The sequence below is a fragment of the Chenopodium quinoa genome, unplaced genomic scaffold, assembly GCF_001683475.1.
Source record: "Chenopodium quinoa cultivar QQ74 unplaced genomic scaffold, ASM168347v1, whole genome shotgun sequence".
NCBI lineage: Eukaryota > Viridiplantae > Streptophyta > Magnoliopsida > Caryophyllales > Amaranthaceae > Chenopodium > Chenopodium quinoa.
In genome coordinates this window covers 1247888-1262523 of record NW_018744616.1, presented here as the reverse complement: position 1 = coordinate 1262523, position 14636 = coordinate 1247888, and the positions used below count along the sequence as shown (strand labels likewise).

At 31.6% G+C, this 14636-nt stretch overlaps 1 protein-coding gene across 1 annotated transcript; it reads right to left on the bottom strand.

The window, feature by feature from the left end:
- Positions 1-4565: 4565 nt before the first annotated feature.
- Positions 4566-13940, bottom strand: LOC110700029 (myb-related protein 305-like). The gene is made up of 3 exons (XM_021877522.1): positions 13507-13940; positions 13209-13338; positions 4566-5278 (listed from the first exon to the last, which is right to left on the bottom strand). Exons 1-3 carry the CDS (start codon positions 13643-13645, stop codon positions 4873-4875), a joined length of 675 nt encoding a protein of 224 aa, XP_021733214.1. The 5' UTR covers positions 13646-13940; the 3' UTR covers positions 4566-4872.
- Between the last annotated feature and the right edge of the window lie 696 nt (positions 13941-14636).

Below are 14636 nucleotides of genomic sequence, written 5' to 3'. Positions count from 1 at the left end.
TGAAAGCATCTTAGAGGCACTTTCCCCACAAACGGCGCCAAATGTTTATGGGGTTTTCTAGTCCCTCGGGAGAGTTACATCACCAAGACTGAATTCTTAACGCCAATACATGCAAAACCACAGAGACTCAGGTTGGTTAGTTGGAGTTTCACCTCCGACAATCAAGTTAGAACCGATCGAAAAATGTAAAAAGGTGCGAAAAAGGTTAAAGTGAGATCTTCTCGGATTTCGAAATCAGGTGTTTTTCTTTGATGTGAGAGAATTCAAGGAATGTAATAAATGAGTATGTCCTTGAAAAGGAGGAAAATCTCCCTATTTATAGGTTCATTGAAATATGCTCCCTCTCTTAGGTCACTCTGACCTAGATTTGATGGGCTGCACTGTATTGCGACTTTCTCGGGAATTGGCCCTATAGGCCGCCATTCACCTTGCTGAATGGGATGCCACGTGTCAACTGGTGAGTGGTCCATGTTGAACCTATCCTGGGAGGACACATGTCCCTTTTTTATTAGGCCACGTAGAAAGGGTATTTTTATACCCAAAACAAGCCCCTAATTTGGTGATTTAAGCTCTTAATGACATCATTGTCCAGCAAAATTATAATTAGTTATATTTGAGCTGTGATTAATTAAATAAACTCTAACACCACCTCTAAACAACCACTGCATCGCCTCTGACAGCCCCCTTACCCCATCCCCACCATCTCCGGTATCCCCTTATCCCATCATCCCCTTGCCGACGAGTTGGTAAGCATCCTACCCCCCTGGCATCCACCCTACCTCTAAACCACCTATTGCACCACCTCTAAACACCCAAACATCCCTCCCACCCTCAAAAAATCCCCCTCGACCTCGCTAGAGAACCTTACTAGGCCCTCCCTAAGCCTCCTCCACCCCCTTCCCCCCCTAATCACCACCCTAAAGTTCCAAAATAAAAATCCTAAAGCCATAAATTGAAACTCTATGGTTTCAATTTCAGGGCTTTAGGGTGGTGATTAGGGGGGAATGGGGGTGGAAGCAGACTAGGGAAGGTTGAGCAAGGTTTTCCTGTGAGGGGAAGGGGCTCATGGCCGCCGCGGGTGGGGAGGGGGGTATCGTGAAAGGGAGGTGGTTTAAGGGTTGGCGGATAGTGGTTTAGGGTGGGACAGAGAAGGGGTGTTGTCATGGTGGGAATTGGAGGAGGTAGGTTCGATAGTGGGTGAAGGGTGGCCGGGGTGGTTCTAGGGTTTATTTAGTTAATTAAGGTTTAGAAACAACTAATTACTAATTAGCCGGATAATAATATCATTAAGAGCTTAAATTGCTTGATTAGGAAAAAGGGTAGCAGTCACTTGAATTAATCTATTTTACGGGTAGTAATTAACAATTTTTTTTAGGGGTAATAATTTACAAAATGCCTTTTTTCTGGGTAGTCATTGACAAATTTTCCATTAAGTAAGAATATATAAATTCTCAGAGTACTAATAGGGGAATTAGACTTTCAATCAAGATATAGCTTTCAATGGTGTGCAACCCATAAAGTGAGTGCAAAAGACATACTTTTTTTTTTCTTTTTTAGTTCATGAACACATTTCTTTTATTACTTTTGTTAACACATCAACGACTATGTATGGACTTAGGGCAAAAGATATATGGACGTTAGTTTTCCGTTAATGCAATTTTTATTTCACCAAATGTCATTACTTTGAAAAATTATTTCAACAAATGTCATTATTTTTTAAAATTAATACACAATAATTATTTATTTGAATTAATAAAAATAATACTTTTTCGATTTTCATGACGAATATTATTCGGGTAAGGTTTTGGGAGTCATTTTGACCCTTTATACTCGAAATTGGCAAAAAAAAAAAACGTAAATTCCCAGTTTTGCATTTTTTTCCGAAAAATATTACAATATTGACATACAAAACAGGGCATATATGTTATTTTTTAATCAATTTTGAGCTTAATTTATTCCTTAAAGAATCAAAATGACCCCCAAAACCTTACCCGATCAATTTTGATAGTTAAAAAATAACGACACACTAATCAAAATATTTTTCAACACATAAAACGGAGCATTTACGTTTTTTTTTTTTTGTCAATTCTGAGCCTAATTTGTACCCATAAGGCCATAAAGGGTCAAATGACCCCCAAAACCTTACCCGATCAATTTTGATGGTTAAAAAATAACGACACGCTAATCGAAATATTTTTCAACACACAAAACAGAGCATTTACGTTATTTTTTGTCAATTTCGAGCTTAATTTGTTCCCATAAAGTTTCAAAATGACCCCCAAAACTTCACCTCAGCAATTTTTGCCACGAAAATGAAGAAAAAAAAATTATTTTTATTAATTGAAATAAATAATTAAAATAAATCAATCATATTATGACACGTGTCAAGATTTAATCTTAATGACTAACGAAGTTAACGGCTGTTAGTCATTAGTGGCATTTGGTGAATTTTTTAAAAGCTCGATGGCAATTGGTGAATTGTAAAAACCTTGATGACATTTGGTGAATTTTGAAAGTACTTAGTCACATTTGGTGAAATAGCCAATATAATAAAAAAAAATTGGTACGAAATTAATATTTTTAAAAATATACACATTGAGACATATCAGACAAAATCCTATGTGTCTTTGCGTCTCAATTCAGTCAGAGTTAGAGAGCAAAATATGTTGAAACCCATCCTAAGTTCTTATGGTGAGGATTGAACGCTACTTAATCATTGTTTATACCTAGTATTAACATAGTTTGGTACATATAATTATTGTTTATATAATAAATGTATACAACATCACTATTACTGAGTAGTGACCACCTTCGCTATTAACCACTTGTGCTATCATTTTCCAATTTCGGTATCGATATTCGATTAGTACGACAGACAGATTGATCATATTACAATCTTTTGATGTTAAACAATAAACATAAAGTCAGAAGAAAAGTACTATAATTAGTAAGAAAAATTAGCTAATTAAGTACAACAAGATAATAATTTACCAACCTTGATTGCTCCGAAAAGTAATCAAACTTAACTTATAACTTAATAAGTTATAATAAGCACTAAGTGCATAAGTGTGATCACCTTATCAAAATACTAAAAATATAAGATTAGACTAATCAAACATTATCTAAATCATAGATTTATATATGGGTGATTAGTGAAACAATGACAAGACATAATTAGATGTTACATCTACCAAACAATAAACTCCTTTCACATGACTTAAACTCGTCATTAACTAAGTATAGCTATCATGTCTTTTCGTCAACTTTTCTTGTCTTTACTTTTGTTTAAGGTAATTACCTTGTTTTTACTTGATAATTTGATTCGAAATAGATATGTCTTAACTTGATGATGATTGCCTTATAGTAAAAAATTAGTATTGGATCTACACAATTCCTCACTTTATTATTACGTGCAATTCATTTTTTGATTGAGTATAAAACATATTTATGGAATTCAACCATCAAGTTAAACTTTTGGTTACGATGATACTTTAACGGTATATCAAGAACTAGCATGATACAAACATTACGGGATCAGATTTATCAACTCCATTGGAATATTTCGTAGTGGGTATAAGGAGGGCACATGTTGCATACATACTTCAACCCAACGGAATCTCGTGTGATGGGGCGGATGGAGTTTAACAAATATTCTGATGGTTACTTTTGCCAAATAAAACCAGCCTTTATGTGATTGAGGTTTTTAGACAAAAATGGGGATAGATCTCTTTCCATAGTGAATGGATATAATTGCTAACCAGCCTTTTCGTTCTTGGAGGATCTTCTTACTTAAAATTGAACAAAAACCAATCAATGAAGGAGCTCATATGAGATTAGATTTGAGAGTTAGAATGTGCGTAGATTTTTCCTTAGGAGTGCCTTTATTTTTTTCCTTTTGACCCTACTGAACCAGCGTCTCTTAATGTGGTGATGGATTATTCCAGCTACAAAGATCAACACTTTAGAGTAGGTGGCAAAAAAAGTACGAGAATTCTCACCCTAGGCACAACCACACAAGTAGATGATACGGTCAGGATAGAACTTGTGAATTGTGATTGTGACTTTCTCACCATCTCCACCAATTTTGCTTGGTACAAAGTGAAAGAACTAATTAGGAAGATATATTGGTTCCAACAAAGTGGGGGCCTCAAGGAAGTTACGAAAGGGATTGGTAAAAGAGATATTCCTTCCATTCGGAATACAAATCATTTATTCGTATGTGTTAGTTTTTTAATTTGTATTACTTGTTGTAGCATATATATTTATCTAATCTAGTATGTATCTAACCCACGATTAACTTCCGTTTTTAAAAAAAATAAAAAATAAAAAAAAATCACGATTAACTTTGACAACAATTATATCTTTAATTACGTATTAGAAAATTATTAATTTAAAGTCTGTCATCAATTCAATCATAAATTACATTAAACTATTATTAGAAAATTAAGTCTCGTAGCTAATAATAAAAATAAAATAAAAACACTGCTATTTAAAGGATATAATTGATAAAACATTTCACAATGTTGAGATCATGAGCATCTAACAAGTATTTCACAAATGGAAGTATTATTATAAGGTACCAAAAATCCAATGCACGTAACAATTGATGATATGGTTATACATTTTACTTGTACAAGATAGTTTCTTCTTCCAATAATATTACAAGAACAACTTAATAAACTATGCCAGTAAATTGATTTATGTATAGGTAGATGAGATCAAATAGATACAAAATAATAATCAAGAACCCGAATTATATTACTAATACATGGTAATTAATTCTAATACATACTTTGTATATAAAAAATAACGTAACATAAGTTTATGGAACACATATGTAATCAATATTTTAAATTAATTCGCGTGCCATACTTAATTATAGCTGTTAAATAATTGCATTGCCCAAAGATCTTCATCCGGAGAAACCCAAAAATTCTCAGTTGTCACAGGATGCATTTGAGGCGCTACAATGTTGTAACTTGTAGCCTCCATGGCATGATGATCTATATGAGGGTACGACGATGGTGACATGGATGGTAGATAGGGTGTATTGTGTTGATTCGACGATGTGCCATAGTTTAGAGGTGTAGATGCCGAAGCATTTGATATCTGGCTCACACACGCTTGCTCGTGGTTGTCGGAAGGGCTCATTTCATGTCTTGATGTTGTACTAGTGCTGCTTTCTGCTTGCTTTAGATGTTTCTGAATCCTTGTTCTCCAATAGTTTTTTATTTCGTTGTCTGTTCTTCCTGGTAGATGTTTTGCTATCTTCGACCACCTACATAATCCATTATATAATCAATACTAACATACATCTTGTAATAATCAATAGTAACAACGAATAAAAGTCGTAATGATAATAATAACTAATAAGCTGTATACAGACTTGCGTAGGACACTAGGACACGCCTAAAACCATGGTATCCATGAAGGTTAATAATAACTAATAATGTAATTTAATCCAACATAAAAGAAACTATAAAATAAAAATGAAAATGACATAAATGAAAATAAAAAGTTGAAAAAAAAAAAAAAAAAAAAAAAAAAAAAAAAAAAGAGAGAGAGAGAGAGTTTATAATACTATAGCTATTTTATAGCAAAAATAGAGTATTACTTCGTATAATTTATTACTTAAGAAAAATATGTCAATTATGAACTACATATCATTAAAACATTATATTAGTCATATTCGGATATTTCAAACATTCCCTACAAAAAAAAAAAAAAGTTGTATCCACGAAGGTTAATCTAGAACCACAAATATAATAAGAGTACATCAACTAGTCTAGTTAAAATGCCTAAAAACTAAATGTAACTATTTCCTCTTTTGGAACAAGGAATAAATGAATCTCATCAAGCTTTTTCCAAAGAAGGAACAAACGTATAATTAGTAATAACTTGGTGTTAGTAAACTTGGTTATAAAGGAATCTGCATGGAAATTGTGTAGCTGCCTAGCGATCGATGACTAGCGAAGCGTGTTGATAATAAAACTATGAGGCTGGAGACGTTCCACGCCCCCCGCGATTGACCGGTACATGTGCACTACTATAGTACATTAGGACGGCATATAGGTTAGGCATCAGCTGTTTTCAAGTGTGCATTTGTGCAACGTTTTCTTCCATACATTTTAAACTAGAATGCATGCATCAACTCAAAGATTTTATGCAATGTATGTTGGTAGCCTTTACACAAAAAAACTACACTAGGAAAAAGTGGAGGTGATTATTCAACAAGGTCAAACGAGTAACCTAGGTTTCATCTTAATACCAATCGGTGATAGTAAATTCAATGTAACCATCGAGTCATAACAATGTATACTTCACACAAATCGTTGTCGAGGAGACTAATACCATCACTACATACATCTTTTGTAGCCAACATACCATGACTCTATGTTATGACCATGCCGTCGTCAATAAGCAAGTTTCAATTCTCACACGCATGATGCATTGACCAAAGTTTCAACTTACTCTACAAAAACCATCAATCATTCAATGACTATTGGCTTGCACACGCGCTGTCCAGCTAAGCCGTCGCCATAGAGTGAAACTAAGCTACACGTAATGATGAAAATGGATGTAGTCCATGTAGATATGTTTGTGTGGATGTTATTCCAACGGGGAAATTACGATCTCGGAACTAAAGGAAATGGACGCGAGAAAATTAAAATAATAAATAGTTTAAATTTTGAAGAATTATTTTTCCTCATTTCTGCCTTTTATTGTTGTACCACTTTTGGTTAATGGTGTAAATTTTCTACTCCGTAAAAGATTGAGGATGGGATATTTCAATGAATGTTCAATGCAATGGAAACGAGTTGTCCCGTTACCTCAATCACTCATATGACATGTTTTTTTTTTTTCTTCTCTTTTATATAGAAAAAAAAATTTAAGAGAAAAATAAAAACTTGAAGCTAAGATAAATCCAATTTGCTATTTTAGACTCTTAGAGTAAACATCTGAAATCATGGATGACTTTTGAGTGACCACAATTGTGGTCATTGTGTTAAATCAAATCACAACCGTTTATTTTTATTGACTAATGCAAACCGTTGATATAGTTTACTTTTTATTTTATTTATAAAAAAAAAATTTTTTTTTAAAAAAAAAAAAAAAAAAAAAAAAAAAAAAAAAAAAAAAACTATCACGTTCTTTTTCAATTTTTTCTTTGTTTACTTATATATTTTTTTTTCCCTTTACTTCTCTTCAATCTTTCTTCATTGTTTTCTTTGTTTTGAAGTGGATACAAATAATTAATTTAATCTTCATTGTTCTTTTCCAAACCAGTTGTCTACATTTGCAGGTAAAGAATTTTAAAGACCAAAGTATATCTTTTCAATATTGCCGCATGCATCAAGTACCTGTAAATTTGTAATAATTAAAAAAAAAATTAAAAAAAATTAAAAATAAAAAATAAAAAACCAATCTTGAATTCAAGCAACTCTATATGCATGGTTGGACTTGGAGCCAATTGTTATATATAATCAGTATACATGGATCACTAACAAAGATCGAGAAGTAATTAAAGAAGAAACTGCAAAGAAACTAATAAGAATGTGAATTTTTTTTTTATTTTTTTTAAATATAAAATAAAAGTAAATCATATCAAAGATCCACATTAGTCAATAAAAATAAACACTCATGATTTGATTTAATACAATGGCCACAATTTTATTGTGGCCATCTCAAAACTGTCCCTAAAATCATAAGTTGTTTTACGCGGTCATTCAATCACAACATTAGCAGATTATGTGACTACTTCATATATTAGACATTATTGAATAATGGAAACCAAGGCAACCGATCAATCTGGGCCAACCTGGATGAGGACTTACACCAATGGAAAAACAAGTTGTTGAACCAAAAGAAGAGGGAGTGCTCGTATGGTCATGAATTGAGTGAACAAAAATGGTCACATGATGTGGTTGGTTGACAGTCTGATACAAATTTTTATTTTTTTTATTTTTTCCGTAAATTCTCCAAAAAGGCGAGTTTAGGTTAATTTATTGTAAATAGGGATAAAGTTTTGTTAAAAGTATTTAAAGTTACCGTTTATATTACAAAAGTTATAATTTTTCTAATAATAAAATTTTAGGTTAATTTGACTTTTATCACCAAGAAAAACTTTTAAGGTTTTTCAATTTCACCACTAGTCGTCAAAGGAACCGTTAAATTTAACGATTTTTCAAAAAATTATTCGATATTCATGCCAAAAACATATTCTTTAGAGTTTTAGGGGGTCATTTTGGCCCTTTAGATTTGATTTGAGGTCAGAATTGGATTAAAATTATAGAAAATATCTCGTTTTGTGTAGGTCATGCAAACCAATGCATTTTTTGTAGGCAAAATGAGTTATTTATGATAATTTTTAGTCAATTCTGACCTCAAATCGAATTAAAGGGCCAAATTGACCCCAAAAACATTAAAGAACATGTTTTTACACGAAAGTTGAAGAATTTTTTTAATTTCGTTTGATTTAATGGTTGTTTTGACAGCAGATTGTGAAAAACAAATGTTTTTAGTTAGTGGTAAAATAAAACTTTTAAAAGTTTGGTGGTAAAAAACAATTTCGGGTTTTTTCTTGTGGTAAAAATAAAAAAACCTAAATTTTATCTTACAAAAAACTTATAATGTATTAAATTAAGGAAAAATTGATGGGAATAATCCCACCTTTTGAGCGTCGGAGATTAATAATCCCACCTTTGGGATTCTTTTTAATAATCCCACCTTTGATATCAATCCGCTCAAAATGATCCCGGGTGACCAGTAACCGGTTGAAGAGGTAAATTTTTTTTTATTAAGTTTTTTACACGTGTCACAATTTGATTTGTCCAAAATTTAGTTTTTTACACGTGTCACAATTTGATTTGTCCAAAATTTAAAAAATAAAAATAATAAAAAAAAAAAGTAAAAACTAAAAAAAAAAAAAAGAGACCACCTAAGCTACACCACAGCCACCACCATCCCCACCACCAACCAAACCCAGACATCAGAACCACCACCCCACCACCCAGACCCAAAACCACCGCCACCATTAGCCGCACCCGAAACCACCGTCCATCAATCCACCCCAGCCAACCCAACCCCATTACCACCTTAAAAAATCAAAAACCCACCAAACACAAACCACCTTCAATAATCGAAAACCCACCAATCGGACTGAATCAAAGCCGGGGAAAAGGGAGGGAGGCCGAGATCGGTACGGAGGAAGGGGAGACCACCCAAACAGACCGAAAACACCGCCCAATTTAGCCCTGAAACCACCGTCAGCAAGAAACCACCGCGTCGGTGGGATTTCGAAAAATCGAATCCCACCAAACCAGACCCAGAAGAAAAAGGTTGGAATCGGGACGAGGAAGGGGCGAGGTGAAGAGAAGGGAGGCATGGTGGTGGTTTGGCGGCCGGAATCGCGACGGTGAGGGAGGGGGGTTTAAATGAGCCTGGGTTTCGTGGAATTGTGGGTGAACGAGGGGGTTACGTTGGTGATTCATGTGGTTCAGGGGAGGGGGAGGGTCTGGCGCTGTCACCAGCGCTGTCGCCGTCGTCGTGTCTGAGGGATGGGTGGTCGGAGACGCGGGGCAGGGGCGGGGATGGTGGCTAAAGCCTTGAATTAGTGGGTTTGGTTATTATTATTATTATTATTATTATTATTATTATTATTATTATTTTACAAAAATCTAATTTTTTTAAAAAATTTAATTTATTTGATTTTTTTTTTTTTTACCAATCACAGGCTGCCACGTGTCGTGTAACTTGTTATAACAGGTTACATGACCGGTTGGAACTATTTTCAGCAAATTGGGTATAAAGGTGAGATTATTAAAAAGAATCCCAAAGATAGGATTATTAATCTCTGACGCTCCAAAGGTGGAATTATTCCCATCAATTTTTCCTTAAATTAATCATATTAGTCTTTATAGTATGTAATTACGTATCTATAAGAAATTACACATTAAGATAAAATTCAAATTAATGAGAAATTACATGTTACCCTTTAAGTGGTGAAAGTTATTATAAAAATAGTTAAAATTACATTCAAACTGCCATTTTACAATAATTAATGTACACCTGATCTACACAAAACTTATTGTATTTTTATTTATTCTTATATATAGACCACAAAAAGAGGGGATAAAGACATACGAAGTATAGTTTAAGTCAATATCAAGAATAGAAGAAAAAGACGCAACAAAAAGAGCTATACTAAAACATTATGGCAGATTTCTACATCAAAGACAACCGAGAACGAAGTATTTTTCTTTTATTGTATTTCTTTTTATAGTAAAGTTTCATTAGCATGTTTCTATTCCAATGGTTTATTTTGCCGTCATTTTAACAGCCGTACTTGATGCAAATGTATTTATGACACAAAAAGCTGTCACTTGTACTTGGTTACTGCAACTTGTAATAAAATCTATGTCACTAAATTCTACGGATTATTAGAGTTAATCACTTTCACAACTTGTACTCCGTAATAAAATCAAAAGTTTTCTTGTTTTGTTCTTAGATTGAGATTATCCTTAATGTGATTAAACAAAGACTAACAATAACGACCAGACAATGACAATAATAATATGTAACACTTACCATTATAAACCAAACTTTTATAATTTTTCTAATTTGTGTTACATGAATAATTCATCTATAAACCACTTTAACGATCCACTTTCACGATCTGAATGTTAAATTTAACTAATTTAAGTTATAACGATTCATTTCAAGTCATTATATTTACTCGTAAGGGCTATATATGTACATTATTTCTCTAACAAATAATATTAACAATAATAATTGTAATGGGGTGGAGTATACTTATTAGTATTATTATTCGCTCTCTGAAAAGTATATTAGTTCTATTTTTATAAAAAAAAAATTGATGTTATTATCATCTTTTGAGTTTAATTTTGATTTCTTGTGAATGACTTGATGAGTTTTACTTGTACATAGTATCTACTCGAGAAAAAAGTGAGGGAATCCATATTTGTGTAAGCATTGATAGAAGAAAGTCAAATACTCTAGATGAAAAAGGAAAAAGAAATAAAGGAAAATATAATTACAGTGTACGATGTAGCCACTAAAAACATGCATGACAAAGATGCCAAGACCAACATGAGTGCAATAGTCTATTTCTAGGCAAAAAGAAAAAAAAAATTATAGCATCATTATTGATGCATGGCCTTGTGTAGGAACAGTGGCGGATCCAAGATTTCCGAGATAGCGTGTCACCATCAATTATTGATCATTTGTGAAAGTACAATTTTTTTTTTTCCATGTCTTGTTCATAATTAATTTCAATCCAAAAATTATATTTATGTATATATATATATATCACCAAATTGATTTCAATCCAAAAATAGGACACAAAAATACATACCACAACCAAATACAGTACTTAAGAATTCAATTTTACAAGTCAAAAATACTACAAATAACATGTTATAAACAAATGGTACAATAAAATTATTATATTGAATCAACTTTATGATTTTTTAGTTAATTGATAAGCTTTATGGGGAAATATTAAAATCGGTTGTACAAATATAAGATATAAAAAGGGAAAAAAAATTATTAAAAAATTATACAAAAAAAAGTGAGATAACTTAAGAGACCAGTTATTAAATATAACTGGTCTATTTAATGAAAAAAAAAAGTAGCGCAAAAGAATTGCGAAATGCAATAGGCATCAAAGAGACCTCTTATATAAATAACAGGTCTCTTTAATATTTAAGTAGCAATATCAGCATTAAATAGATCGCCTACCTTAATAAGAGGTCTCTTTGATGTTGTTTGTTGTTACCAATAGCAGCATCAAAGAGATCGCCTATCTATAATAAGGGGTCTCTTTGATATTTTATTTTAAAAAAAAAAATACTGTGTCACCGGACCCACTATGACTAAAGGTGGGTCCGCCCCTGTGTAGGAATGATAGGCAAGAAATATACGCGGAAGTACTTCATGATGGAGCGTTTAGAATGATAAATTAGAAAAAGAAAGAATCAAATATATGTTGAGAAGTCATCCAAATATGTACCTCAAACCCGACCTTTAATATTTAATTTGAATTGATTATTGTTCATTGTTGGGATGGTGTTGTTTTTAGATCTATTGTATTCCATATTAGATTATATTGAAGATTAGAGAGGAAAACATTTTTTATTTTAATAGAGTAATAGATAATTGGTAATGATTACATACTCGTAGTAAAAAGAGCATATATCTAACATCTAATACAAAAATATTAGATATTCAAAATGCTAAATTGATCTTGTTATGACTGCTTAACTAAATACACCATATTAACATCATCTCAAACATTTTTTGTTACCTGTATTCACATATTTAATATTTACTTTAATTGTTTCTTATTTAACTTGTCTATTTTAGATTCTATGATATTTAAGTAGAAAAAAAAATGTTTGAAAGGACTATAGAATATGTAATCTTTTGATAAAGGTAAAAAAAATGTTGAAGAAATATTAATAGCCATTATCATCTTAAGAATCACATGTTATTTTTTCATTTTTGTTTTCGTGATGTTACTTTACTTAGGAAAGCACATGTTACATCACATGCATGTGATCCCCTCAATGGGAAATAGCACATGTTACACGTTGATCACATCAATTGTAACTTAACAAACGAATACACGATTTAGCTTTTAAAATACAAATAAAATTACTAGGTTAATCCATAGTCTTAATCATCCAAGCTACACGTATATGCTTAATTATATTTGTAGAGAAAATCATAGTTCATAAAAGATTTAAATTCAATCTTTAAATATATTTATACATCTCAAGATTTTCCTAAAGGGAACTATGAATTAATCTGAATGACTAAATTAATAAATATGTAATGTATATTGCTCTTTGGAAGTTGTTATAGACCACAAAAAGAATGCTAATACGATTAAATAGTTGATTATACTACCCTACTACATATATATGTTTAATTATTTAATTAAGCTATAAAGGAGTCAATAACAATAATAAAAAAATAATAATAATCATTATAATTTAATAAAAAAAATTAATTAAAAATAATAGTAGTATTCCCGTGCCTATAATGCACGTAAGTTTCTTAGCTCTAGCACTTGATATGAGGTTCCCTTAAGAACAAGGTGTATTTAGGTAGTCAACTTAGCCATAAAACCAAAGGAAAAAAAAAATATAATGAATTAATATGCATGCATGAACGAAGTAGTGTACCTGTTACCCCATTTAGCATGCAACTCCATGATCAATAGCTCCTCTTCAGCAGTTATATTACCACGACGAACATCCGGCCTTAGGTAATTCAACCAACGAAGTCGACAACTTTTTCCCGTACGTTTAAGGCCTAATATGAAATTACACGTACAAAACTATATCAGTACGTAACAAAGTTTTTCAAGTACGTATAAGGCCTAATTTAATTAAGCTTCTTAAGGCAAATTCAAAATAATAACCATAGGTTAAAAATCATAACATCGATAATACATAACAATCGAAGAAAAAAAAAACGTACCAGCAGATCGAGCTAAGGAATTCCAAACACCTTCACCATGATTAGCAATATAATTAATGAGAATTAAGTCTTCTTCCATGGTCCAAGGACCTTTCCTTACCTCATTATTTTCATGAGAATTGTTTGTATTTGAATCCATTTTTAATGAATTTGGAGTAATTAAAGAAAAGTAAATAACAAAAGTATGGGCAATAGATGAGAAGAAAGGTAAGAGAATAGAACAAGCTAAGCTAAGAAAAGGTATGATGCATGTGGGCAAGAGACATATAATGAATGTTAGGACCAGTATTTATAGAGGAAATCTAACCTCAGTTTTAAAACTTAATTAAACCTATGCTACTACTTTAATTGAATTCATGTGGTAGCTGCATTATTATAAGTGAATTTATGGTCCATATTTTTTTGTATTTTGTATTAAACTTGATTTATTTTTATTCTGTTTCATCTTGCTTTTTCTCACTGGCAGTCAATTTTTATTTATTTATTTATTAAAAAAAAAAGAAAAAAAAAATCTAGCTTTGTTTTGCACCATCTGTAAACTTAGCTTAAGATTATTTTCATTCTTTTAGGAAATTATAAGTATTTGTGACAAACTTGCATCATTGTATGACAATTTTATTTTTGTTGTAGATTTGTAAAATTAAAGAAAAATGATGTATAGTACGTACATGATTTAATTATAGTTCTTGTATACAAGTCTGAGAACTGTCGCATAAGTTTAACCAAACTAATGTAATTCACATACATGTACATGGGTCATTGTTCAAAATAACCCAGTTACACAATTTGGAAGCTTCTTATGTTTATCAAAGATTTTTTATTAATAAAAAAACATCTCTCTCCATATTAAAGCTAAGATTTCGAATGAAAGAAATAAAAAGAATTTAAAAGGAATGGATAAGGTTAATAGTTAATTGAATAGGGTGAAGTTATATAAACGTTTGATATAAACGAAGGAAAAATTTTGTAGAAAACATTTAAACGAAGCATGATAACTTATAATATGTACTCTCTTTGTGCTAAATAATTTCTGTTAATTTGAACATGAATATTCAATAATTTTTAATATGATATAGGGTGAGCGTGTGAGAAAAATATAGTTAATGGAAAATCTACTTCATATGAGTTGT